Source organism: Myripristis murdjan, chromosome 13 (genome assembly GCF_902150065.1).
Source record: "Myripristis murdjan chromosome 13, fMyrMur1.1, whole genome shotgun sequence".
In the NCBI taxonomy this organism is placed as follows: Eukaryota; Metazoa; Chordata; class Actinopteri; order Holocentriformes; family Holocentridae; genus Myripristis; species Myripristis murdjan.
This window is the reverse complement of record NC_043992.1, coordinates 17,357,423-17,383,296: the sequence shown is the minus strand read 5'-3', so window position 1 is coordinate 17,383,296 and position 25,874 is coordinate 17,357,423. Positions and strand designations below refer to the sequence as shown.

General features: G+C 40.9%; 1 protein-coding gene across 1 annotated transcript in view; it reads left to right on the top strand.

Annotated features, from left to right (window-relative positions):
- The window catches only part of blmh (bleomycin hydrolase), a 30,398-nt gene extending 19,880 nt beyond the window's left edge, over positions 1–10,518 (top strand). Inside the window, exons 7-12 of the mRNA XM_030067758.1 lie at positions 1,110–1,265; positions 1,360–1,518; positions 2,549–2,616; positions 3,557–3,674; positions 4,288–4,354; positions 10,211–10,518. Coding sequence (XP_029923618.1) covers positions 1,110–1,265; positions 1,360–1,518; positions 2,549–2,616; positions 3,557–3,674; positions 4,288–4,354; positions 10,211–10,359 — 717 coding nt within the window. The 3' untranslated portion in view covers positions 10,360–10,518. The remainder of the gene's footprint in view (positions 1–1,109; positions 1,266–1,359; positions 1,519–2,548; positions 2,617–3,556; positions 3,675–4,287; positions 4,355–10,210) is intronic.
- The last annotated feature ends 15,356 nt before the right edge of the window (positions 10,519–25,874 follow it).

Here is a 25,874-nt window from a genome sequence, read left to right as displayed (position 1 = left end):
TCTGGGAGTCATAGAAGAAATAAAAAGCAAGAGGGAAATTCCTGAGATAGTGGTATTGGAGGTTAGTAGGGCCGGATTGAGAGTAGGCCCAGTCCAAACAACGCAGCTTAGCCCACAGGAACTCAGTCTGAACTTCAGCACCACAGGAAGACACACATGAAGGGAGAGAGCGAGGGGGAAAATGGTGTGGGGTGGAAATGGTTCTCCAGAAGGATTTGAATAGATGAGAAGGAGAGATGTACTGTAGAGATGTTTGAGGAAAACTGTAAGGACAGAAAAAGAAAGATCCAGACAATGATGGATGAGTGGAAGAAGGCACAGAGATGACATTTGAGGATATCTCTAACCTCATCTAGAATATGACTGGAAATTTGAATTTGCAAGACAAAGTTTCGGTAGGCTACGGAAAAGAGCTGTGACTGCTGTTCAGTTTGACTCATGGTGGCTTTTTTGGTTGAGGTGAAATGGTGCCATAGAAGTCTCTTCCTCACAAAAATGTATTTTTCTTATACACATAACCCCAATCTGTAATTGCTGGACTCTGGACAGGGTTGGCCCTAGAAATCCAAATTTGATCTGACCTGACAGCATTGCATTGGATTAAACTTGTTTCAGGTGGAAGCTATAGTATATCAGCTTTGTCTCGAGAGGAAGCTCAGGTTCAAGTGCACAGCTACTTGTTACCCAGTAACCGGATATAGCTGCCCAAGCGCAGCATTACATTTTGACACTAACACTTTCCATAATTGCAATGTGATCACCACCTTAAAAGATAAAAGAGGAAGCGTGTCCGACAATCAACCAGGTGCATAATGGTCTAGTTGCTTTTTTTCAACTCATGGTCACGCCACTGCTAACTTTTTTTTTTTTTTTTTCACATAATGATTTATTGGATTGAATCTATTTTTTTCACTTTTTTTAAAAAATCAGTTTATTGTTTGTGCTTTTGATACTCAAGGAAATCCTGAATATAGCTTAGAAAGGTTACATTTTGTGATATAGTAGTATTTTAAAAAGCTTTGAACTGAATCTCTGGAGCAGCACATATCAGTCTACCAAAGTCACGCTGAAAAGTCAAGTCATATGTTGGACATGTGTGTCCTGTGCAGGTGTTCCGAGTAGCCAGTGTGTGTCTGGGCAGCCCTCCTGAGACTATCTGCTGGGAGTACAGAGACAAGGACAAGAACTTCCACCGCATGGGACCCCTCACCCCTCAGGAGTTCTACAGGGAGCACGTCAAACCCCTCTACAACATCCAGGACAAGGTCTGTCAGTCACTGCTGGGTGGACTCTTTGCTTCCGGTCCTCTGTGGAGAGCTGTACATTGTTTGAGCTAATATTGTAATTCTATATCCTCAGATCTGCCTTGTGAACGACCCTCGACCTCAGAACCCTTATGGGAAGTTGTACAGTGTTGAGTTCCTGGGGAACATGGTCGGAGGCCGCAGCACTCTGTACAACAACCAGCCCATCCAGCTGCTCAAACAGGCTGCAGCTGACTCCATCAAAGAGGGAGAGGTAGGCTGTGAGGAAGTGGACGTGGATGTGTACCTTTGACCGAGCATGCATGTGTTCAGATCATGTTAAGAGGTAGCCTCCTACTGCCATGCCCTGATTAAGTTTGCAGCGATCGCTTGGCACTTACAGAAGTACGAAAATAAAAATACAAAAATGCATGGGCATTTACGAAAACACAGTGCTGATTTCATCAGCTACAAACAAACCATATTTATAATATGAGAACACTGATTAATTAACAAATAGTGTTAGAGATGCACTAATACACTGTTTTTCAGTCCTGATTCAATTCTGATATCTGAATTTCGATATGTGTATATATATCCAGCCCGTTACAATACAAGAGCAGGTGTGATAGTTTTGCAAATCTAAGGTTATCATCCAGACATGACCAGAATTTTCTAGTTAGACTGCAATAATGGCATACCCCATTGTGGTGCTTTACCATAATTAGCACAATAGATCCGGAAAGACACAGCCAAAGAAGAAAAGATCTGTGTTTACTAGCTACAACTTGGCTTATGGTCTGCTGAGGAGACAGTTGTTGATTTAATACATAAATATTGTAGAAATACTACAGCCGGCATTATGTGTGCACATCTGTCGCATATTGTTATGTAAATCAGTAATGTCAGTATGACATCCAATGAGTGAATTATGTCCATATCAGCGCCTGATATTGATATTGGATCGATCCCAACTCTAAACATCAGTAACTATAATGGTTAAAGCAAGGAAGCATTTCTGTGAACACATTGCTAGATGGTTGTTATGTCAGTGCATAGTTTGTGAAAGCTGAAAATGTTGTTGTCCTACTCTTTCTGTTTTTGTATTTGGTACACTGTCACTTCCCGCTGTTGGTGTTGTCTAAAGGACGCAGGGTCTGGTTGTTTGGTGGCTACCAGTGACGCTCTAGTTAGAGTGTGCCCACATAGTTTCTCAAGTCAAACAGAAGTGATCTTGTGAGATCAGCTGGCTGTGTGAGGTTAACAATTCTGAAAACAACTACTATTTTTCTTTCCCCTCCTAGGCTGTGTGGTTCGGTTGTGACGTCGGGAAACATTTCCACAGCAAACTGGGCATCAATGACATGAACGTGTGAGTATAATTCACACATAGACCTGAACACTTTTGACCTGTTCTGCTATACGTAGATAGAAAGACAGCAAACATGAGCAGTCTACCTGTTCCTAATGAAGCTGTAAGTCATGAGCTAAGAATTACACCAAACAATATTCTCACATATTCTCACACAGGTTACATACACTTTATTTAAGCTGAAAATGGTTTCAGCTGAAAAAGACCTTCAGCTCAAAACTTTGCATCAGAACACCTTTAGAAAGGAGCTCCAGTCCAGAATATTCCTTTGAACCACTTATCCATCATTTATCCAGCACCCGGCCTGTTATAGATTGGATCTGCACACAGCTATTAAGTCATACTTCAAATAGTTCAGTTTACTGAAACTTGGTATCAAGTCATTTTTCTGAAAAGACATCTGAATACAGAGAGGTTCTGGACAATGAATGTTTTTCATCAGTAACAGATGAAATGAAATGCAACACATTTTTATCCAAACTGTTCACATGCTATGTTTCAACAGAGTGTAATATCAGAGAAAGTTCACTGCCTGGAGGCTGGTCACCTGTCTAAAATGCAGAATGACTAAAATGACTATCCAAAAATTCCAGTTGTTTACCAGTTAATTGGCCCATCTCTATTTGGCGCCACTTTTGCCTGATCCGTTGCCTCAACAGCATCTGTGCGGGTGAAACCAGCCTCACATGACACGACCAGATCTCAGCTGTTCTCATGAGGTGTTGCTTCCTCCCTGGGGGAATCAACTGCTAAGCCCAAAACACACAGTCATGTGTTTGCCCTTCCTCTTGATATAGTCGGTATCTAAGTGGGATAAAGGGCAGTTTGATGACAGCTTCTTTTTTCATCAGAGGACGCAGTGTAATGTGATTTTGTGTGTGTGTGTGTGTGTGTGTGTGTGTGTGTGTGTGTGTGTGTGTGTGTATGTACTCGTGTGCAGGTTCAACCATGAGCTAGTGTTCGGGATTTCAGTGAAGAACCTTTCTAAGGCAGAGAGACTGATATATGGAGACTCTCTCATGACTCACGCTATGATCCTCACTGCTGTCACGGACAAGGTACACCACACATGCACACACATACACACACACACACACACACACACACACTCCATACACACTTGGAATAACATGTCTGTGTACTATGTGCTGAAACGATTCCTTGAGTAATTCAATTCAGTTACACAAAATCCTCAATTCAAAGGCTCATCCAGAACACACTTTAGAGAAACTTTGGAGCCTATAGCAACTACAAACAGTGTTATCAACCACCGGGTATACTTGTTTTTTGAATTTTTTATTTAATATTTAGTATTGCTGTTTAATAAAACACAAAGCATTTCTTATCTGGTAATTGGTAGAATATATGATTACCAAAATAATTTATAGCTGTAGGCCAATGTTGTACAGTCAACTCGTGCAAACGGGTTCTCACACACAGACTGGTGAGTATACATGTAGACACATTCACAGTTCCCGGTGTTTTTTGCATCAAAGCCATGCTGTGTGTTTACCCTGCTTTAATCGGCTGCAGTTTTTCAAAGTGCCGTGAATTTCCTCTTTGTAACTAAACCCAGCTGTCAGGACAGTTCCTCCTCGCTCTGATTTTTGTGTTTTTTTTTTCTTATCCCTCCATCATTTCCTCCTCTTTCTCTCTGTCTTTATCTCTCAGGAGGGGAAGGAAGGTTATGAGAAGTGGAGGGTGGAAAACTCCTGGGGAGACGACCGTGGGAACAAAGGTGACCTTAGACACAGACACACCACACACATTTGCATAGAAACTTTGCATAGATTCACAAAAATCGTGCTTGTAGTATCAAACGGATGAGATTTATTGCAGTACATCAGAAGAAATTGGACTGAATTGAATCAAGTCAATGTTCAGTCACAAAGGAGTATGCTATGTTGACTCTGAAGCACTTTCATGTGATGTTTTAACATTATGGCGCTGGATGTATTCGCTTATTGACTTAAGTTGGCTGAAAAACAAAATCAATATTTAAAACACTCTTTCATCATGGGCAGGTCCCTAAAATATGCATTCTTTCATACTGATGTCTGATTCAGTCAGATCTTTCTCACAACTCCACGTCCCATAAATAATCCATCTTCTTCCTGTTTGTGTCTGTTGAATTAAGTTAAGAACGGGATTAGACAGAGATGCTCCCCTGTGTTGCTGCCTTATGAACTTATAATTGGCTATGTCCTGTTCCATGCACAAGTATGTAAACACTGACACACGTGCATGCGCGCACACAAGCACACACCCCTCAGGCCCTCTTCGTGTATTCAATTTCAACCACTTACATAAACCTAGTTATGGAATTACCTTAGCATTAGGCTGGCTTGTAAGTGAGGAGTTTGACTGCTCGACTTAAAATTGCACAATGCTTTGTGTCTGTTGGAAACTTCCACTTGAGTTTGTTTCATTCCTGGCTGTGTTTTTTTGTTTATTTGTTTGTTTTTTTCAGCAAGAGTAGTAAACTTTGTATTTATTTACTCATTTTTACACCATAATCAAAATGGATCTGAATTTAGTCCTGGGATAGTTACCAATAACTAGGGCTGCAGTAATCTGTTGATTTTTTTTTTTTTTTTTTTTTTTTTTTTTTTTAATTTATTGATTGTTATTCAGGTAGCTGATTAATCAAATCAAACCAATTACTAGGATATTAAATATTAAAACTAATGACAAATGCCTGTCACAAGTTCCCAGAGCTCAAACTGTCAATTTTTGTTTCAGCGCATGTGAATAAAGATGATTGTGTTGTAGAAGTTGTTCATTTGCATTTCATGCATTTCTAAGGTAAAACTAGCAAATTTTCACTTGAAAGATGACAAAAAAAGATGAAATACTTGATTAATCGATTATGAAAATTATAGTCAATTAATTTTCTGTCCATTGACTAATTGATTACTGGACTTACTGGAGGATTGTTTCAGCTTTACTATAAAGAATGCAAAAACATCAGTTCCAATAGTGAGTCTTGGTAAAATTTGAATAATCTGAGTGTATTTTTACGCGGCAGACCCAGACACAGTGGCTTCCCTACACACCTCTGCCTCAGACTTCTGCTCTGTTATACCTAATATCCTTTCATCTCTTCCTCTGACCCCACCACCAGCCTCCCTCCTATCTTCACTCAGACGTATTCATGCCGCACACTTCCCCTCCCTCTCGCTGTGTCTCACTGTTTTTATCCCTCCTGTCGCTCCGTCTTTCCCCCTCTCCTCTGCATCGCTTTCCATCTCCCTGCTTGACATTCCACTACATATTATAAGAGACTATATCAGGCCAGCCGTGCGTTATCTGGCAGTACACACTCACACACACACACCCGCGTACACACATACACTCACTCACAAGACTTGCTAGAACCCACAAGCTTTAGTGGCTGTTGGAAAAACAAGTGAAAACGTCTCAGCCAAATCAAATGTGTTTCACGCATATCTTATTCCATAAACACCGGCAGATGGGGAAGGCCAGGGCCTCAAATCCATCCATGGCCAAATTAATAAAGCTCTTGAAAACAAAAGTTCGAGGAGCGGACTTGGGGATCCGGGGGCTTTGTTTGTTTGACAAATGCAGAGTGGAAAAAGAGACAGGGTGAGGGAGAAAAAAAAGAGGACACGCAGGAGACTGGAGAGAGATGAAACAGAGAGATGAAAAAGTGATGCTGGTCGAAAAAGAACCAGTGTGAAAGGAGTAGACGCAAAGAAGGTAACAAAGGAAGTTTGACGAAGACTTGTTATGGCCGCGGACCAGAGAGAGCGGGAGAGAAGTGTGTTGTAAGGTTTAAACTCTCCCTTCAGGCCCCGTAATTTTCACTCTCAACCCAGAAGAGTCTCTCATGAGAGTTTTAACTTTCGCTCCCACCATCTTGAAGTCTCAACACCGTCGCTGTTATGGCTCCGCTCGCTGCACAGCTCATACTTTTACGCCGCTTTGGACAAATATTGGGCAACGTGCTTGGAGATATTTTGCTTCACTTTGATTAGACGCTTACGAGTCCGAGGCGGCCTCTTAACAGTTGTCATGAGTTTTGTTTGAGCTTTCTGGCATGATGAGAGAGAAGTCGCGTTATTTCCAACCAACAGGAATCCCTCGAACAGTTAAATGTATGGATTTGAAGTGTGTTTGTCTACCAGGACATTCAAATGTGGATGTCAGCAGAAAAAAAAGGGTTAGGGTTAAATGCACACTAGTGAACATGCAGGTTCTTAGTAAGAAAAGATATTAAGTGTACTACTACTGTTAAATCAGTCACTGCCATTATTTTTTAGGTAAACCTCATTATACCCCATTTAAATTGTCACTCTTTTTGTATGCATACGTCCTCATGCAGTTGTGCTATCATATGTAATGTCCTTATATCACTAGACATCAGGGCTGTGAGTCTTTGGTGATTCAGTTTGATTCATGATGTTTTGAAATTATCCAATTTGTTTTAAGTTTGTAAGCAGCAATTTGAATCAACAGCAAACAGTTTGATCAAATCAAACAAAAATGTACACGTTTTAAGAAACGTGCAGCAACGAAAAACTGCCCGTTTTCTTTGGAAATGTGAAAATCCACAGAAGAATTATTTTAACATTATTTGTTAAATAAAAATAAGTAAATATTTATTTTTTAAAAAGTGACCTAAAAGTTGCAATATTATTCTGTCAGTTTTTTTTTTTTTTTTTTTTTATTTTATTAAATGCACAATTTATTTTATTTTAACATATAACAGGATAAACACAGGTGTTTCTAATAACTTGAATGAATGTTCTATTCCATCTTGGTCCATGTAATTGAATCCTTAATAATATTGTTAGTAATATCTGTGTTTATCCTGCTAATTCATGACAGCATGGCTGCTGTGAAAAGGTCCATTGTAAACGAACCAACTGAAAACATTTCATATCAGTTCAGGCCAAAGTCAGAAAACACTGGTTCCATTCTTTTTTTTTTTTTTTTTTTTTTTTTTTATCAGATCAGATCGATTCAGCTGAATAGGCAGAATTTATAATGCTTTTACACCCTTATCAGACATTCAGTGGCTTCTGTTAATTTTAGATAATTTTAGACTGATAAAAAAAATTTTAACGCTTGTTTGTTCTTAAATTTGAGAGATTTATATGACCTTCCAGGGTCTTGTTGTCTGCTTGGCTCGCGTCTTCACAACTCTGTCATTGCCTCGTGTGGTGGACGGCCACTCGTCCTGTAAAGTAAGAAGTTTTTAGGGAGGATAGTTGGCCTATCCCTGAAGACAAATAATGACACTACACGCACGCGCACACATGTACCGCCATGCCACCCAACACGCGACTTACGGGAAGAAAGCATGAACACACACACATGCATACCACACAGAGAACCAGGCAACACGCCATTTAACAATTGTATTCTTGGAAGAACACACACACACAGACACACACAGACACACCCTCCTTGGTACATTATTTTGAGCTGCAGCACGTTCTTGCGGTTGCCGTGACGTCATCGATAGGTCAACTTGTCAGCGGGAGGGATGCTCTCGTTTACTCAATTCTGGACACGTGAAGGGGGAAGGAAGAGACAGAGTGAGGTGGCAGCAGGGCGAAAGAGCAGAAAAAAGAGTGTGAATTCTCTTTAAGATCTGGTGGACATCTTTGTTACACAAAACTGAGGCATAACAAACGGGAGGCTTCAGTCTCACTCCCAGTTCTCTTTCAACTCTCCATGTGTGTCAGTACAATATTAGGCGTGAGCTGCTTTGTTCTTCTTACGCAGCTTTTGTTCTTTGTGCTCAGCACACGTTTCCTTTTGATTAATTAAGTCAGCATGGGGCCACATTCTGATTCCAAAAAAGATTAGGCTACCATAACACCTCTTCCCTTTGTGTTAGGTCAAGGCACACTTTCATAACCACCCCAGACTTAGCCACAGTGACCTGCCATGACCACACACACACACACGCACACGCACACACACAGTCTCTGCGAAACAGTGCGTTCACGGTGCGGCCACTGTTTAGTCTTATCAGGGTGGGTGTGCAGAGGCGATGGCAGAAGTGTTGACTGTGTACTGCAGGGTGGGGGAGTGTGAACCATCAAGAGTGGGCGTCCCTGTCTGTCTGCTCGCTCCTGCCTCTTGAAACAAAGGACTTGAGGGCCCAGGGCGCTGATAAAGAGCACTTTTCAGAGAAACGTAGGCGTGCACTCTAAAACACAAATTATGTTTGACCATTTTGTTAGTGTGTTATTAGCAGCGAGCCCGACCCCTCCCTCTTCAGTGAAAGAAGCAATATGGTAATGGTTGTAATGAATGACATGACGTGATTTTAAATCACGCATGGTATGCTATGAGATTGTGTTGTGATTAGGGCCCACAGCCAACCACTGGCTTGGATTTGGCCTTTTATTCCTAAATCATGCTGTCTCAATAAAGAAACAAATAGTTCGAGGCAGGACCTCTGGTATTTTGAGAAAAAAATCACAGCATCTGAAGCTGGAATTTTTTTCCCTACAGTCAGAGGGCTGTAGTGTTTTTGACATTTATGTGTTCAGACCAATGGGTTTATTTATCCTTTCATCTCTTCTTATTTATCATTTGATGTGCAGTACATGTTAAGAGCAATTTACCTTTATTTATTTATTTTAATCTTGATCTTTTCTTGACTCCTTTATAAATCCAGTTGTCATCACTATTTAGAAATAGCACATTGTAACAATGTCCACAATGTATTTTGGTGCTCTGTAGAAAAACTTCTAAGATGTGCATCAAGCAGTAGTATTGGTTGGATGCATGTGCTGTTGTTGCTGTTGTTGTTGTTGTTTTTTTTTAACTATCTGATTGCTGATTATCTTCTTCAAGCCTAACTTGTGCGCCGCCATGGCAAGGAAATTAACCACCACTGCAAGAGAAAATGCGAAGTTAGAATAAACATTGTAATTGCATCTTACTATTAACTATAAAAACAAAAAAAAGTATTGTCTGTTTTTATAGTGATTATATTATGATTAAGAACATTTGTAGCAGTATAACATCAGTATGAAACATACTTTTGGCCCAAACAGCAACAGATAGGGGCTAAAGCTAGAATTATCACTCAAAGCACCACAGCTGCACAAAAGTTACAGAGGAAAGGCAGTAGTAAGATTTGTCCCAAGGTCCTTTCCAAGTAAAACTAAAACACTTAACAATTGTCTCCATAACAAATACCTGTCACCCCTCATAAATAAATGAAACTTAGATTAAATTGCTAAATGAAGTATAACATGTAGTGTATGTCTACAAAGAGAAAAAATTAAGAACATGTGGTTGTTGACTTGCTAAACAAATTATCTGGTCATTGGCCAATCAGTGCATCCTTTATATTAGGATTTAATGCCGGATTTTTTTCTACATGAATCCGTGCCTGATTTACAAAGCAGACCTTTGTGATCCCACTCATTACCAGGATTTTTTGTGGCTACCATCTGGCACATGGATGTCATGGCTCAGCCCTGAATATGACTGATTTTCAAATGTGATTTTTATTTGTTTTACAGTGCCCTGTTCTGTTGAGTCAACAGCGGGAAATGTTCCACCATGTGTGTCTGTACTGAGTCTTTCCTGTCCGTCTTTTTAGGTTACCTGATCATGACCGATGACTGGTTCTCTGAATACGTCTACGAGGTGGTGGTAGACAAGAAGTACCTCCCCAGTGATGTCTTGGAGGTGATGCAGCAGGAGCCCGTCGTACTTCCTGCATGGGACCCAATGGGAGCCCTGGCATAACTACAGGAGCCCGGGTTCCAGCACCACCCCCTGGTCTATTTGACTCCGCCCCGTGCCCTCGGCTGGTTTTACCTGTCCAGTAATACCTTCACACCCTCCTCCAAACAGCCTGTTCTTCTAGACAACATAATAAAAGTTTTTGTTTCTTTTTTTACTGGACTACCTTTGTCTCTCGTCTTTCTTCATTTCCTCCCATGATTAGAATGCACACTGCTGCACATTTTCAGCAGAGTAGCCTTATTTTTGTGTTTTCATACACATTTTACTCAAATGCTATAATGGACCTCTGGCACTAAATCTGGCACTTTTTTTTATTAAAAGGTAATATCAGCCCAATCAGTGGGGGCAGTTTCACTGAAAACACAGCAACACAGGCAAGAGTAAATACTAAAACAGACTGAACAGTGGATATGAGTTGTATACCGAACAAATAAAAGGGTACTAGCACTGCTGTTTTATGCTGCCTACCCTTGTGCATGCTGAAGTTTTTTGTCAGGTTAGTCTAAGTTCATTTCCTGCACTTGAGCCCCAACTCTTTCACCGGCCTATCCTCTTGGACACCGGCAGAACGGCAGTGTGATGTGATTTACCCTTAGAAAAACACCCCCACAAACTACAATAACACACGGCCTCCCCATCCTTTCCTCTTTGCGTGAGCAACCCAAGGTCAGCCTGAAGGATGTACATATGTATGTATGGGCATGTGGGTGCACACATCCACCTATTTGTTTTCATATCTTCGTTTTTGTCACCGCTGACAGGCTATTGAGGAATGTTAAAAGCAGGAAAGAGTCAAACTTCAACAATACCCTCTTCTATACAGAGCTAATGTCGACTTGCTGCGCAGCGAGCCAGATGAAAACCCTTGTGCCTCCCGTTAATGTACCCTACAGTGACGTTCCGACCCTTCCTGCTTTAAAACATTCCTGGTAGGGAAAGGTTGACCTCTGATCTCCCAGCAGTTGGCCAGTTGGCTGAGTAATTGCCATTCACCCTCTCAAGCATTCCTACTAAATCAGGACATGCCCGTTCAGCATCCAAGAGGGCGGATTTGCTTGTGGGATGGAGATCATGCACAAGCTGAATGTGGATTGGAGGCATGACGGCTTTTATCAGAAGAGTGTGTGGGGATGCGGGCCAAAGTGTCAAAGAGACAAGACAAGATGGAGCTGATGAAACTGCTAATTGAAGCAGAGACGTGGGTATTTTCAATATGTGGTAGCTTCAACAAGGTATCTGTACATCCTTAAAATATCTTTAAAAGGTTAAATTCAGTTTTGCAAATATCAGTCTGTAAGTGGTTTTAACCCTCCTGTTATGTTCAAATTTTACTAACACCCCTTATGTTTGGGGTCAATTTGACCCCAGCAGTTTAAACCTCAACAAAATTATTATAATTAAAAATTTTACCAAAGTTTTTGTGTCAGGTACTTTATGTTTCTTTGTTGACTACCTAAATAGTCCTTTAAATAAAACATAACTCCCCCCCACCCCCACTTATACATCCAGTATTCCTATTACGTGACTATGGAAAAATATGCAAATCACCATAAAATCTCATTGATTGACCTAAAATTGGAAAGAAATATATTTTTGGTGTTTTAATGGCTTAATAATATTTCTAAGAACAGATTTCTGTTATTTGTAACATTTGGAAAGAAAATCAATTTCTATTATCAAGGATAGTAACATGCCTTATGTTCGGGGTCAATTTGACCCCAGGAAAAAGAAACACAACTTCTGAGTGAGTAACCCAATGTAGGCCTGCAAATGGGTCACATCCAAGTCTTTCCAACTGTCCCCATACACACCTCCCCTCTAAGTTTGTCATCACAAGTATTTCCTTTCCAACTTATGGTGTTACAAAGGGCTCAAATGCTGATTTTATGTCTCGGACATGGTTGACAGCGTATCTGCTGGGGCCTGGAACCATTTTGATGACATTAGCAGCACTGAGTCTACCCTGTTGTTCATGTGGGGAGAGGGACCATGATACCTCTCCATTTTTGGAAGGTAACGTGTCTGCTGGTGGTTGAGAGACAACAGGAGGGTCAGAACTGAGGGTTTCATTCTCATCAGAGGATGCCTCATAACCAGGGTCCTCCTCAACATGATCCTCTGTCTCTGACACATTCTCCTCTGTGTCACTTCACTGTCAAAGAGCTGTGACAAAACCTCACTGGCAGAAAACCTTTGCTTCCCGTTCATGTTCAACTGAGAGAGAGCATAAAGTGAGAGTACACAGAGCAACAAGAGAAATGATTTAGAAGGCTGCTGTGCAAGCATTTATATGTTTGCTCCTCCCCCATGTGGTGGGAACTATCCTCATGTCCTCATGGGAACCATATTTCCCCACCCTCACAGCACGGGAAATATCGAAGTTCTTGTAGGTATTATGTTTTCCCCTCCCCAATATCTCCCCCCATATCCACCCATGTCAGTGGTTCCCGTACTACTTCAGGTATGGTTATGTTAGGTTAGGGCCCTAAAGCAGAGGGAAGTTTTATGAAGAATATCAAATTGCATGTTATAGTGACCTCAGTATCATCAAAAAAACCAAAACAAATGTGTGTAAAATGGTGTTTTTACAGCTAAAACAGCCTGGGGTCAAATTGACCCCAAACACCACCGATGCGTACAAAATGCGTACAGGACACTGAAAACATATCATCATGTGAATTTCATGATTACAAGATAGTATCCATTAAATTAGGAAAAGTCATAAAATATGAAGCAAAAAAAATGATGTTAAGCATTTATTTAGAGACGTTAAACATTGATTGGGGTCAAATTGACCCCAAACATAATAGGAGGGTTAAATTTAGATTTACTTTTTGTCAAGTTCTTCAACATTTCTAATGTTACAAAACTCTTAAACACTGAACCAAATACATTGTTTTATACTTACCTGCTTGGAAAATGCTTATTGTACCTCACTTAGCTCTCATACTTACAAGCAGAGAAAAATCCCAAGAAAATCCTATCTGCCTAAATTTTATCTGAAAACAGGAATGAATGTAGCATCAAAAAAACTTATAATAACAGCAGATGTCATCATCTAGCCGAAAACACCATGTTTCTACCAAAAGCTCTCAGCGCAGGGCCAAATAAATAGTACTTTCCTGCAACACTTAGTGCTTGAAAACGTTTATTGGACCAAAAATGTATATTAAATTTTGTGCAAACTTTTCTTAGAAAGAGTTCATTCAATTCAACTCCCTGATGCCAGCAGACATAATTTTGAAGCTTTCAGCTTCTTTTCAGTTGAAGGATTATGAATAAAAGTGTTGTGCAAGAGGTCACCGGGAGACAAATTTTGGCCATGGTTGGAATACAATAGCAGGGTGGTACGGACATGGGGATTACTGTGATTATTATAATCCTGAACTTGGAGTCGCCCATTCCACCACTGTGAACATGACCTTGCAGGGTGCGAGGTGCTCACTATGGCAGGGGTTCGAACCCTCCCTTTGGCCTTCATCACGTCATCTTCACTCAGTCTCTGTACTCTCTGTGCTGTGTGGCCGAGCACGGAGGAGATGCCTTCTGTCACTGATGTTGTCCTCTCCTCGTCACCTCCTCCATCCTGCCCCCTGTGGCTGGGACTCTCCATCTGCTCCCGGCTCCTTTCCTCCGAGATGGGCAAACCAGTAGCCACACGATACGAAGCTTATTGATGACAGACCCAACTGTCTCCTTCTCAGAAATCCTCCCTCTAAGGAATGTTATTTTCTTTCATCTGGCTTTGATTTAGAGAGAGGAGTACTCAATCTAGGGTTTAACTGGCAAATCTCCTGTTTCATAATCTGTGTAAGGAGGGAGATGATTTCACAGGACTGTCTTTGGTAATAATTATAAATCAGAGTTGTTGTTTTTTTTTTTTTTTTCGCTTGGGCCAGTTGGGCTATATGACCTCGGTCCTGAGCCATATCGCTCTAGAAACACACATGAATTTTTGAGTGAAAGTTTCTGGGAAATGTTTATGGGTAAGGAGCAATTGGAGTTGTGATGAAAAGGCACACTACCTGCACAGACCACTCTATGCATCTCTGTATAGATTTTGGGGAATCCTTTTATGCTCATCACACTCTTGTCAAATTCCAGCAAATTACTTGATCTTGTTGCTCAAGATTCTTCTCAGAATCTGGTACCGAATCGTACTTGGATGAAAATTGCAGCGGTGTGAAAGGCGCAGGAGCTGAGGCTTATTTACACTGGACAGAGATGATGTGCAGGTTGAGCAGCCAGACCTCAGACCCCAGTGAGCCTTCAGGAACTGTTAATCACCTCACGGCTCAGAGGCTCTTATCACAATGACTCCCCGCAAAACTATATACATTTCCTGTATGGAGCAGTTCTGTTGTTACTACACTGACTTGTGTAGCCTTCAAGCTGTAAATCTTTCAGGGAAAAGGATTTTATGACATTTTTTTTGGTTTGTCTTTCCATTTTCCACCTTTCTGTTTCATTTGGGTCCTGTTATCCATCACAGTTGTGGGCCTGTGTTTGCTTTTCATCTTGACTATTTTGAGATGTTTTCTTAGCCCCTTCTTAGCGTAAATTCACAACTGTGTCTCTGCTTTCTGAGTTGGCGCTCAGTGTGCTGGAGCTGCCACGCGTTGCTGTTGTAGAATGGCAAGCCTTGGTTCCCACCATGAAAACCAAAAGAGCCTCTTATGTTGTTAAGGAGGCCTATCACAGTGTCTAGTGGCTTGTTGCTGTCAGATGCTCAATACATCTTTCATTTTCAATGTTATTTTTTATATAAACAACACACAAGGCTTAACAACAGGCTACAACACAATGCAACATTAAAAGAACATTGTCAGTTTTAATTAATGATAATGATAATAAAATCTTAGCCTTATATTAGCCTTATATTTAAGCATCCCGTGCTTTTATTTTGAAATGTATTATTCAACCCTCTGAAGAAAATTCATTCAGTTCTTTTTAATTTTTTTCAAGAATGTTTAATAAAAATTGCAAAGTGGAGATTCTTGACAAAAAAATAAAAAATAAATAAAAAGAATAATACCCCATATATACATTATTTCTTTCTTTCTTTCTTTCTTTCTTTCTTTTTGTTCAGAGGGTTAAACAAAACCTGTTAAAATAAAAGCCTGCCCACCCAGGAACTACTGGGTTAAAGTATTTTTGTGTCAAGCAAGTTAGTGGTGATTTTTGGGGGGTTGCCGTTACCATTAAAAAAAGGCCTCAACGGTTGTGTGGGTGCATATTTTAATTATTTATTTACTTATTTATTTAATAGAACACGTCACTCTGCCAATCAGAAGTGAGCGCAGATGCTATCCTTTTTATCATCAAATTTTTGAATGGAAGCGCACGGTGACTCGAGGCTCCAGTCCAGAGGAGTCAAAGCCTGGATGCCCATAATTTCCTGCAGGTGATTCCAGGTCAGTCTAACTGAACAGATAATGTTTCTAATGTCTTTAATCATCAAACTCCCAACTTTCATTTCATTAAACTGATAAAATTATGAAAACTATGCATCATTTTAAGCTAGTGTAGGCTACATTGTAGCTAAAGACAGCCTGGCAAGGTGCCCAATCCACAACCACCGAAAAATAAGTAAATAAATTTGCACGTCCAGGAGCTGCTGAATTAATCAGTTGTGGCTAAATTTTTGGATTTCTGTAAGTGCATACTGTACAAGCTGCTTTAGAGGAATCGTATTTTGTTTTCAGATCAAGTGATGACACCAAACTTGTGATTCTAATCCTCCAACAGCCTGCAGTGTCTTTCAATGAACACCTATTAAGGCATGGACGCAGAATAAAGCAGAATTGCGCCCTCGTGATCATGTCTGAGCCGCTGCCCTGTCCTCACGCCAAAGTTGAGTCTCATGATAGTTTCCATGTCCAGCTGTTTTCCTTCCACGAAAGGAATTAGCCCGAACCTCACAGGATTATTCATAGTAGGCTACACCTGCTGTCATTATTTCTCTCTTTTTCCTTTCTTCCCTCTACTCTACTTTGTGTGTGTGTGTGCGCGCGCGTGCGGGCGTGCGCACGTGCAACACCTAAACGTGCACATATGTTTGTATGTGAGTGTGGATTTGAGTGTGCTGCAATAAGGATTAGCCTAGTACTTCAACTGATGCTGATTGGAATGACATTCAGCACTCACACACTGGCTTTTCCCAAGAATGAGAGACTGTACACTGTGTGTGCATGTGCGTGTGTGTGTGTGTGTGTGTGTGTGTGTGTGTGTGTGTGTGTGTGTGCGAGTGAATGAGAGAGAGACAGGCAGACAGAGATGCAGAGGCAGAAATAGAAAGACAAGTAAGACGCAGTGATAGCAGGTTACTGTTAGTATGACAGTGTTATCTGATTCTCACTTTTTATACCTGTCTCTTACTCGATCTTTCCCTTCACACACACACACACACACACACACACACACTCTGAAACACAATGAGGCTAAGTAGACTGACTGCGCTTGGCAGGCTGCCTTTGGCCCAGTAGGTTGCAGGTGGATGTAAATGGGTTAGTTAGACCATGAGGCAGACTGGTAGTAGCGCTACTTATCCCTGTGTGTGTGTGTGTGTGTGTGTGTCTTACTCATTTCCTCTGCTTATAAATATGCACCAAGGAGTCCTGGATTAGGGGCAAGGATTCCTGTCCCTTGCAAACTCAGCCCGTGTCTGTGTGTGTGTGTGTGTGTGTGTGTAAGTAGGTGAACGCATGCTTGAGTGTGTGTATTTGTGTCTTAAGCCAGGCAGAGCAGAGTAGGGCCTGTAGTAAGCCCAGGCATGTGTGATTTGTGTGATTGGGCTTAGGCTGCGCTGATCACTGATGTGTTGGACATCAGTCGGTGACCAGACAATCCATGGACAACCAAGGCTCTCCTGCTAAATATACCAAGGTAAGACCATGCTGTCTGTGTTTTTACATCCCATCATTTCATTACTAGCAGGTGTATCACCAGGAATGCTAATGCACAGCTACTGTTTACTCCAAAGACTTATCTGTATGCCTGTATCTAAACCATCTCTAGAAGTTATGCTTACTGTAGCTTTTTAAAAAAATATCATTCAGCCTCATCATTTCCCTGTCCTCAAGGGATTTGACCAAGCAGTCCTGTTACAACCTTTCAGATTTGTTGTTAACACTAAAATAGAAACATTCAGATTCAGGGATTCAGATATAGATCCATAGATAAGTAAAATAATTAAAAAAAAAAAAAAAAAAAAAAAAAAAAAAAGGATTTTTTTTAAATGAATTTTTGATTTGCATTTAAAAAAATGAAATGAAAAAGCAAGCAAGTGGCAATTCTCTCTCTGTCTAGTGATAAGGTGACAATTTGCCTATCAAGTAACCTTATTAGATTTCAGTTTAGATTTCAAGTGTTGCCATTGGCAACACTTGTTCTGATCCCAATATCTGCAAAATTTACAGGTCAGGTCCTACAGTCATCTGTAGCTCATCAGCAACAATGCAGTAGTCGTGTCAGTCGTGTTACAAGACAAACCCAGAGATAATGAGATGAAACAGTTTCACATAAGGAAACACCTGCTTTGTTGCATCAAATACAAACATGCAAGTGACAGTCTACACATAGTCACCTGTAATTCCATACCTACAGTACATGTAGGTACGCGTGCTTACACACACACGCACACACAGAGACAACGGGCAAAGATTTTAACAGATGCTAATTAACCAAAGCACAAAACTACAGAGGTATGATTAAGCAACATTGACTGATTCCCGCAAACCTTAACGCTCAGCTACCAACAGGTCATTCCTTTGTGACTTTTGTAACTTTTAAATACAAACACTCTGCAGAGAGCTGAACATTTTCCTCACTGAAAACACTTGGGAGTGAAAATAGCTTGTAGACTGTAGGGCAGACCCACACCCTGATAATCAGGTTGTATTCATGAGATTAATAGCAATGAGTCATTCGTCAAATAAATAATGATGTAGCAATGTGTGCAGTCAAAGGCTGCCTGGGAAATAGTTCTCACAGACTCTGTGAAGGGGTCTCTCTCTGTATGGCCATTAGTTTGCCCAGAAAACTGGACAGCAAGAAATACAGCCAACATCATGTGACACCAAAGAACAATAACAAGCCGATGAATTTTGCAGAGTGTCTGTGCTCAAGCGGCCTGTTTTTTCACCCTAACCCAGCTAATGAAAAAGAGCACCCAAATTGCATTGCAGTTACTGTGATTTTTTTTTTTTTTTTTTTTTCAGTTTATTTATTATTAGTCAATTCAATTGAGAGCTGGATGGAGACGTAGCAAGTTAAAGGACAGTTTAACAAGTTAAGGTTTTGTCTTGTAAGGAAAATCCTAATAGACAAACTGGAGAAATGTGTGTGTGTGTGTGTGTGTGTGTGTGTGTGTGTGTGTCTGTGTGTGTGTGTCTGTGTGTGTGTGTCTGTGTGTGTCTGTGTGTGGTTTTTGAGCCTCCTGTGGTCTGTCACAGTCCTAGCTTTTTCACACTGGACACTAGTTTTTTGTAATAATTTTTTAAAAGGTGACTGCAGCTGAACTTTGAACTTGTTTTCCATGAATGAGCCGGGTATTATTTGTTTACAATATCCGCCCTCATCGTATTTGATCCCTCGTCGTCATCACAAACAGAAAAATAACAGCCTGTAATCCTGCCTTGGCTGTGTTGTGGCTTGATGTGTTGTGTGCACTGCCGACAGCCTGAGTGAGTGCAGTTCCCTTTAGTGAAGCTGGAGGGCGCTGGCCCATGGCAGGTTTGGCCCTGGTAGCATTTCTGTCTTTGATGGATGATGGAGATTGCTGTTACTGTCATATGGGAGCTCAAACACAATTGAGTTCAGTGGCAGGAGCAAGCATGAAGGCATATGTCATAGTAAAGCTCTCTTCAAGCATTTAACTTTAAGGCGAGTGGATGCTGTAAGATGACTGTGGGATTTAATGGAATAAATGACAGATAGTAGTAGATATTGATAAAACTGAATGAGATACGATGGTGAGTATGGTCAACTAATTTCAATCCAGTCAATTCAGAGAGTAATTTTTCTGTCAGTTTTAAAACCTGATTTAAAAAACTTCATTTTGCCGCTGTAAAGTGTCTATATCCAGTCTACTGATATTGACAGTTCTGTGATTATTATGTGAATCTGATTATTATGTTAATGTAGTTCAGTGTTTCTAATGTACTTTCAGAGTAAACTGACCTCAGTCGACTGAGTGGAATCAGTAGAAGAGGAGGAAATTTGTGTGCAGGGAAAGATGCCCAGCAAAATAAACTGGAAATAACGTGAGAAAGATTAACGGAAGAGATACATTTTGTGGAGAGTAATATGGAGAGTCAGAGAGGAGCAGAGACAGAGAAGAGAGTGGCAAAAACGCAGTGAGGTCAGATAGAGATTAGTCTTCCAACACGTCAGGAGAGTGGTTGTAATTAGAGGCATTAAACTGTCACCTTCAGTTCATTCTTGCCGTGTCACTGTCAAATTCAAAATGAGCTTTATTGGCTGGATTATGAAATTTTGTGTTGCCAAAGCAATTGAGAAAAATGAACAATTAATGAAATAAACCAACTACAAACTCTTCCTGTGTCTACTTCTCTCTCTCTCTCTCTCTCTCTCTCTCTCTCTCTCTCTCTCTCTCTCTCTCTCTCTCTCTCTCTCTCTCTCTCTCTCTCTCACACACACACACACACACACACACACACACACTTGCATATTGAAAGGGAATGGGATAATTATATTACCTTTTCTCATCAGTGATACACCCAAGAGACCTAGCATCCAACGAGGGTCTCAAATACATTTGTGAGAGCAGGTGTGCGCGTGTGTGTGTGTGTGCAGTGTGGGTGGGTTAGGGTTATGTTGTGTGTACTGTTTTTATGTCACTGTTAACATAGTCATATGGGAATAACTGAAGCATGAAGTGATATTCATCATGTAATTTTCTGTTTTCACCCTCTGTTGTCAGTATTGTCTGATCCAAGTTGGATGCTTGCAGTCTTTATTACTTCTTTTGTTGATTTAAATATTGTTGCCCAGTTATGTAACGAGTAGTGGCAAAACACATAAAATGTAATGCCAACTTAGTGACGTATTTGAGTCGTCCGTTTAATCAACAGATGTATGAAAATCCTTTTTAAATTGTGACTTTTTTTTCCTCCAGATAATGGATGTCATCATGCAAATTAAATCTGTGTAATGCATTAGTAAGCAAATATCACTTTGATTACCAATATGCAGAAAAGAGTTACATATTCAGGCTGACAAAACCCTTTATGATATGAAATCTAGTGTATGCAGCATAGAAAGTGGCATCAAACTGATGTTTTCTTGAGCTTGAGGTAATATCCTGGCAATCCTGGTGTTTTATGTACATGCATTAAATAATACTATTATAATAGACATGATAGCATCAGGTTAAAAGTGAACATTTAGACTTCTGCATCTTGGACGGTCATCTAGAGGATCTTTTTAAACAATGTCATATGAAATGTCATTATAACAAAAACATCTGCAATACATAACATAACATACTGGATGTACATAATGGTGTGGGCCATCTCAGTTACCCCTTTTCCACCAGGGCTGGTTCGGAGCCGGTGCCTGACTTAGCACCAGTTTTTTGGTTTTCCACCGCCCGAGCTGGGGCCAAACTGGTGCCAAACTGGTTCCAAACTGGTGCTAGGCAAGCACCGACTCCGAGCAGGGGCTAAACAGGAGCCAGAGAAAGAACCGATGACGCGGCCCACCGCGTCATCGGTGGGCAGGGTTACAAAACAAAACAGGAACTGCGAACGCTATAAACATAAACAATAAGCCCCGAGAAGCCGCGGGTTATACTGATTTTACAACGGCATGGAACGCGGTTCAGCAAATTACATTTAAGGATGAGAAGCACCCATTTTATAACTAAACATCGCTGTCATTCGTTCCGATCGCGAATCCGACAGGTAGCCGGCAATAATTGTTTTTTTCGCCTCTGTATTGAAATGTTGGCTTGTAAAGACACAAGCAGTATTTGCATCGCTAATAAATCCAGATCCTGCTCCACCCGGGGCCAGAAACTGTGTCGGGAAAGCAGCATTATATGCTTGACTGAGACGCGGCTCACCAACATCATCCCGACCGGCTTCAGGACAGGACGGGCGGACAGAGACAGAGACGCTGCAGCCGCTGTATAGTATGAGTGTGCAGTTTTATGTGTGTTGAAGTGATGAAGCTGCCGTGACAATGTAATTTCCTGCAACGGATTAATAAAGTATCATTCATTCATTCATTCATGATGGTTATTGTGATTCTGAGCGAGCGTCTCGCGCACCCGTCATCACGTTTTCCGAAGACGTCATGACGTGGCTCTGACTTGGCTCCACTTTGCTCTTGACCGGTGGAAAAGCAAACCGGTTCTTCGTTGGCACCAGTTAAGCACCGGCTCTAGCACCAGCTCCGAACTAGCACCAGGTTTTTTCTGGTGGAAAAGGGGCAAGTGTCTGTCTGTCCAAACATCTTTCCCGCAGAGGAAGCAACCTTGTCAATAAATACAGAACATTTTGGAGGAAAAAGAGAATTGCAAAAGTAAGGTTTGAGACTGATGATGATGCCCAAAGTCCAAAGTTTGTTTTGCGTGAAGAGAAATTCTCCCTGGGATGGCCTTGGCATGAGGAGGGGAGACAGTGTTGTATTCATTCCCTTGACTGTAATATGACACAGATTGATCTTATTTTTCATTCATCATTCATCATCACAGTTTGAGAGACTAGATAGAGGTGTGCAACTCTGGCTTTTCTGAACTTGACTCTGACTCTCACCACTGGAGTCAAATTACATGGAGTCGAGATATTAAACACCCTAAATGTAAAAGCCTCATCTGTTGTGTTCACTTGCATGATGTAGATGATTTTTTCTGCATCCATGCTATGTGTGAAAGATAATAAAATAAAGCTCGCCAGGGCAATAAAAATGTGTTCACAGTCTAAACTCAAATGCATTAACATTTCAACAATTCATCTCATCCTTTGATTGATGGTTAATAGTAGCGTAATTTATGACAAGAAAAACTTTAATAGTCTACCAACACAACTAATGATGATGTAAGACAAGCGATAACATTTCAAATTTGAGATGGTGCACTTTGCTTCAAGACAGTTGAAATTGTTTTTGGGAAAGGTTTCTCAAATGGGAATAGATGATGGATAGGGAATTTTTGGTCATTATCCGGTTTTAGACCAAGCATCAGGTAAAATATTGTGATGGCTGTTTAAACATTGTATACACCACGTTAAATATAAAATGTCAAAATTTGTACCAGCGATGTTCCTTTACACTATGAAATGTATTTTTTGTTTTTTTTTTGTTGTTTTTTTTTTTGTAATATGTACACTGTGTCTGATTTCTCATCATACTCATTTGACAATATGAAAGACTTACTACTCTAAAGCAAGCTGCAGGCATAACTCTGGTGGGGGGGGGGGGGGGGGGGGGGGGGGGTATTTTTATAATTTTAGTATCATCTTGTGTAGTAATTGATACCCTGTATTTTTGTGTTTAATAAATATTTTCTTCAGCAAGACATTTCTATTAAACCTGAGAATTCATAAATCATTTCAGTTACCTCTGCAAAGAAAGTGTATAACAAGTCATAACACTCAGTTACATTTATTTAAACATCTACCTAGCAACAGGGTTGCATACACTGTTAAAACACAAAACCATAAGTTAAAACACAACATAAACATGTCTTTTTCTCTCACACACTCTCTCTCTCTCTCTCTCTCTCTCTCTCTCTCTCTCACAAACACACACACACACACACACACACACACACATATATATATATATACACACATAATAACCTTGCTGTCAGGGTGCCAAAAGTCATCTTTCTGTCTTACCCAACTAAAGACCTCAGAGCCAGCTTAACTTCATTATCCTCAAGAGGAAATTCATGTGGTCAAGTGGATACATAAAACAGAAACAAAAACATTAGAACATGACATGACGATGCTGGGCATATGATAGTAAAAAATAAAGTAACATGTAACAGAGAATTTGCATTAAAAAATGAAAAAGTAAGAAATAAACGTGAATAGTTTCTCAACTTTGGGATCCTGGTGCAGCCAACTGAATCACATGATGCAGCTTCCAGTTTTGTAGTGAACTGTGAAAAGGTCATGGGATTATTTCTGTTTAAGAACTTTAACTGTGTCTGGACTAGAGAGTAGTCGGGTGATCCAGTAGTTATGTTGTCCTTCAAGTAGGGGGCCAGAGTTCAACCAGGGTCTTTCGCTTGGTTTGAGCCAGCTGAATGCTGTAAAAAGGTTTGACCAGGCACTCGCCTCTTAGGCCTGGCTCCATCAAGAGCCCTGGTCTCCCTAATCTAAGCAAGGTGCCTCACTGCCCATTGAGTTTCTCTACAGATGCTTCTGAATGGCTCTTAGTCTGGCTCCTCACCTGAGATCAATTTGCAACAAGAGGGTCTCCCACAGAACTTGAATGGAGATGAACGGTTATGGAACTGTTTACTGTGGTCATTTGGCTAGTTCAGATTAAAATGGGGTTTGTGGTTAGTTGCCACAGTGACAGCTCACATATAGTGCAGTAAAGTGTGTCACAATTTCTTGAGAACCGCTGAAAATAGTGAATAAACATAATTTCCTCCAATTGGAGTGCGGAAGTAAGCCGCTACAATGGCCACTGGTCTTTCCAAAAGCAACAGTTCACATAAAAGTGGCTGCTGCTCACACCATCTTGCTATGTTGATTTGAACAGGAAAGTCAGCTCTGCGTTGATAGAATTTCTATGGGGTCACAGGCTCTGATTGTTGTTAGTCTGATTGTTAATGTGAACTGAACAGCTGTTTGGAGTACATTTTCTTCTTTGAGATTCTGAGTGTGGTTCTGGATAAGGCACCATTTCTACTGGGAGACTTCAAATCTCACAGTGGCAATGACCTGGTAAACCCTAAACATGTAATGAGGGTGAACTAGGAATGCCTGGGGGAAGGACCCTGTCTGAAGGGTCACATCTAGAGAACTTTCTCCTGCATCCCGGGTTTGGCTGGGCATGTGTTTTCTGATTGGATCCTGTTCAAAGTCTCCACTGTTGAGGCGGCAGCTTGGAGCTGTGGTTGTTTGTGCCTGTGATGCCTGTGGTCGTGGCAGCAACTCAAGAACTCAATGGCGGACATCAACAGTGAGGGAGGCTGTCAAGTTGAAGAAGGAGGCCTTTTGTGTATGACTCAGCAGGGATGGACCAGCAGGGAAGAAAAGGTGTGGACAAGTTGGTGTGGGACAAGTTTGAAGAGGCCATGGAGACGTACTCTTGGTCAGGCTCAAAGAGATTCTGGAAATCTGTCAGGTCAATCAAGAAGATGACCTGTTGAACACCCTGGTGTCCCCCAGGAGGAGCTGGTAGATATGACCACAAAAGGACATCCAGACTGCCCTCCTCAGCCTGCTACAGAGGAGAGAAGTGTGTACTTTCACCAAAACGTACTACAGGTGCAGGGCCAAAAGAAGTTGATTTAGAAGAATCTTAGAGGATATCTTCATCAGGCAACAGTAACACACAGTAACAGACCCCTTAGTGACTAAGGGGTCTGTTAGTCCCCTAAGGGGTCTGTTATATATAGGACTAAGGCTTAGTCCTATATATAACCTCTGACTAGCCACAGGTTTTGACAGGTATCAGTCTACCTGATGAGATGACACTGTCCACATCCAGATCAAACAATCAGGACAGTGCTCTGTGTCATATATTAAAAAGGTTCTTTTGGCCTACAAATTAATGTTAACCACAGTTTTTCTTTTATAAAGGCCTGTAAGGTGAATTGTTTGTACCTGACAAGTTTCGGCTACCTTGCTTCTGCAGCCTTCATCAGAGGTGTCACGTGATGTTGGTGTGACCGCCATCCCATCACTTCAGGTGGGATGGCAAAATCCATATAACACATTACAGAAGACATCACACCAACATCACATGACACCTCTGATGAAGGCTGCAGAAGCAAGGTAGCCGAAACTTGTCAGGTACAAACAATTCACCTTACAGGCCTTTATAAAAGAAAAACTGTGGTTAATAGTGCTCTGTGTCAAATACATCCATACAGTGTTTAAGGCAACAGGAAGTTGTGTTACAGAGAGCAAAGAGCAATATCAAAAAAACAGATTTTTTTAGAAAGACAATGCTATCAAAGTGAGTTCATACAACATGTGTAAAAAGTTAGATAAGTTAAGATTGTTTTCATATTGACCATAATTACATCACATACGTGAGTCTACACTGTAAGTGTTACACAATACACAATACACCATTTGATCCGTTAAGTTAGACCAAGAAAATTATGTATTTGTTAACACAATGAGGAGGCCATGTACTTGTATCTGTATTGGTGTTTGCTCCCTGCCTCTGTTTCTATGCTAGCCTACTGCATTGTTGTCTTGATGTATTCTTGGTCATTTTTAATATGTATTTCATAGAGCTGGGAGCTATCTATACAGTGTGTGGAGCTCTCGCCCCTCTCCTTTGCCACTGTGGAACAGACG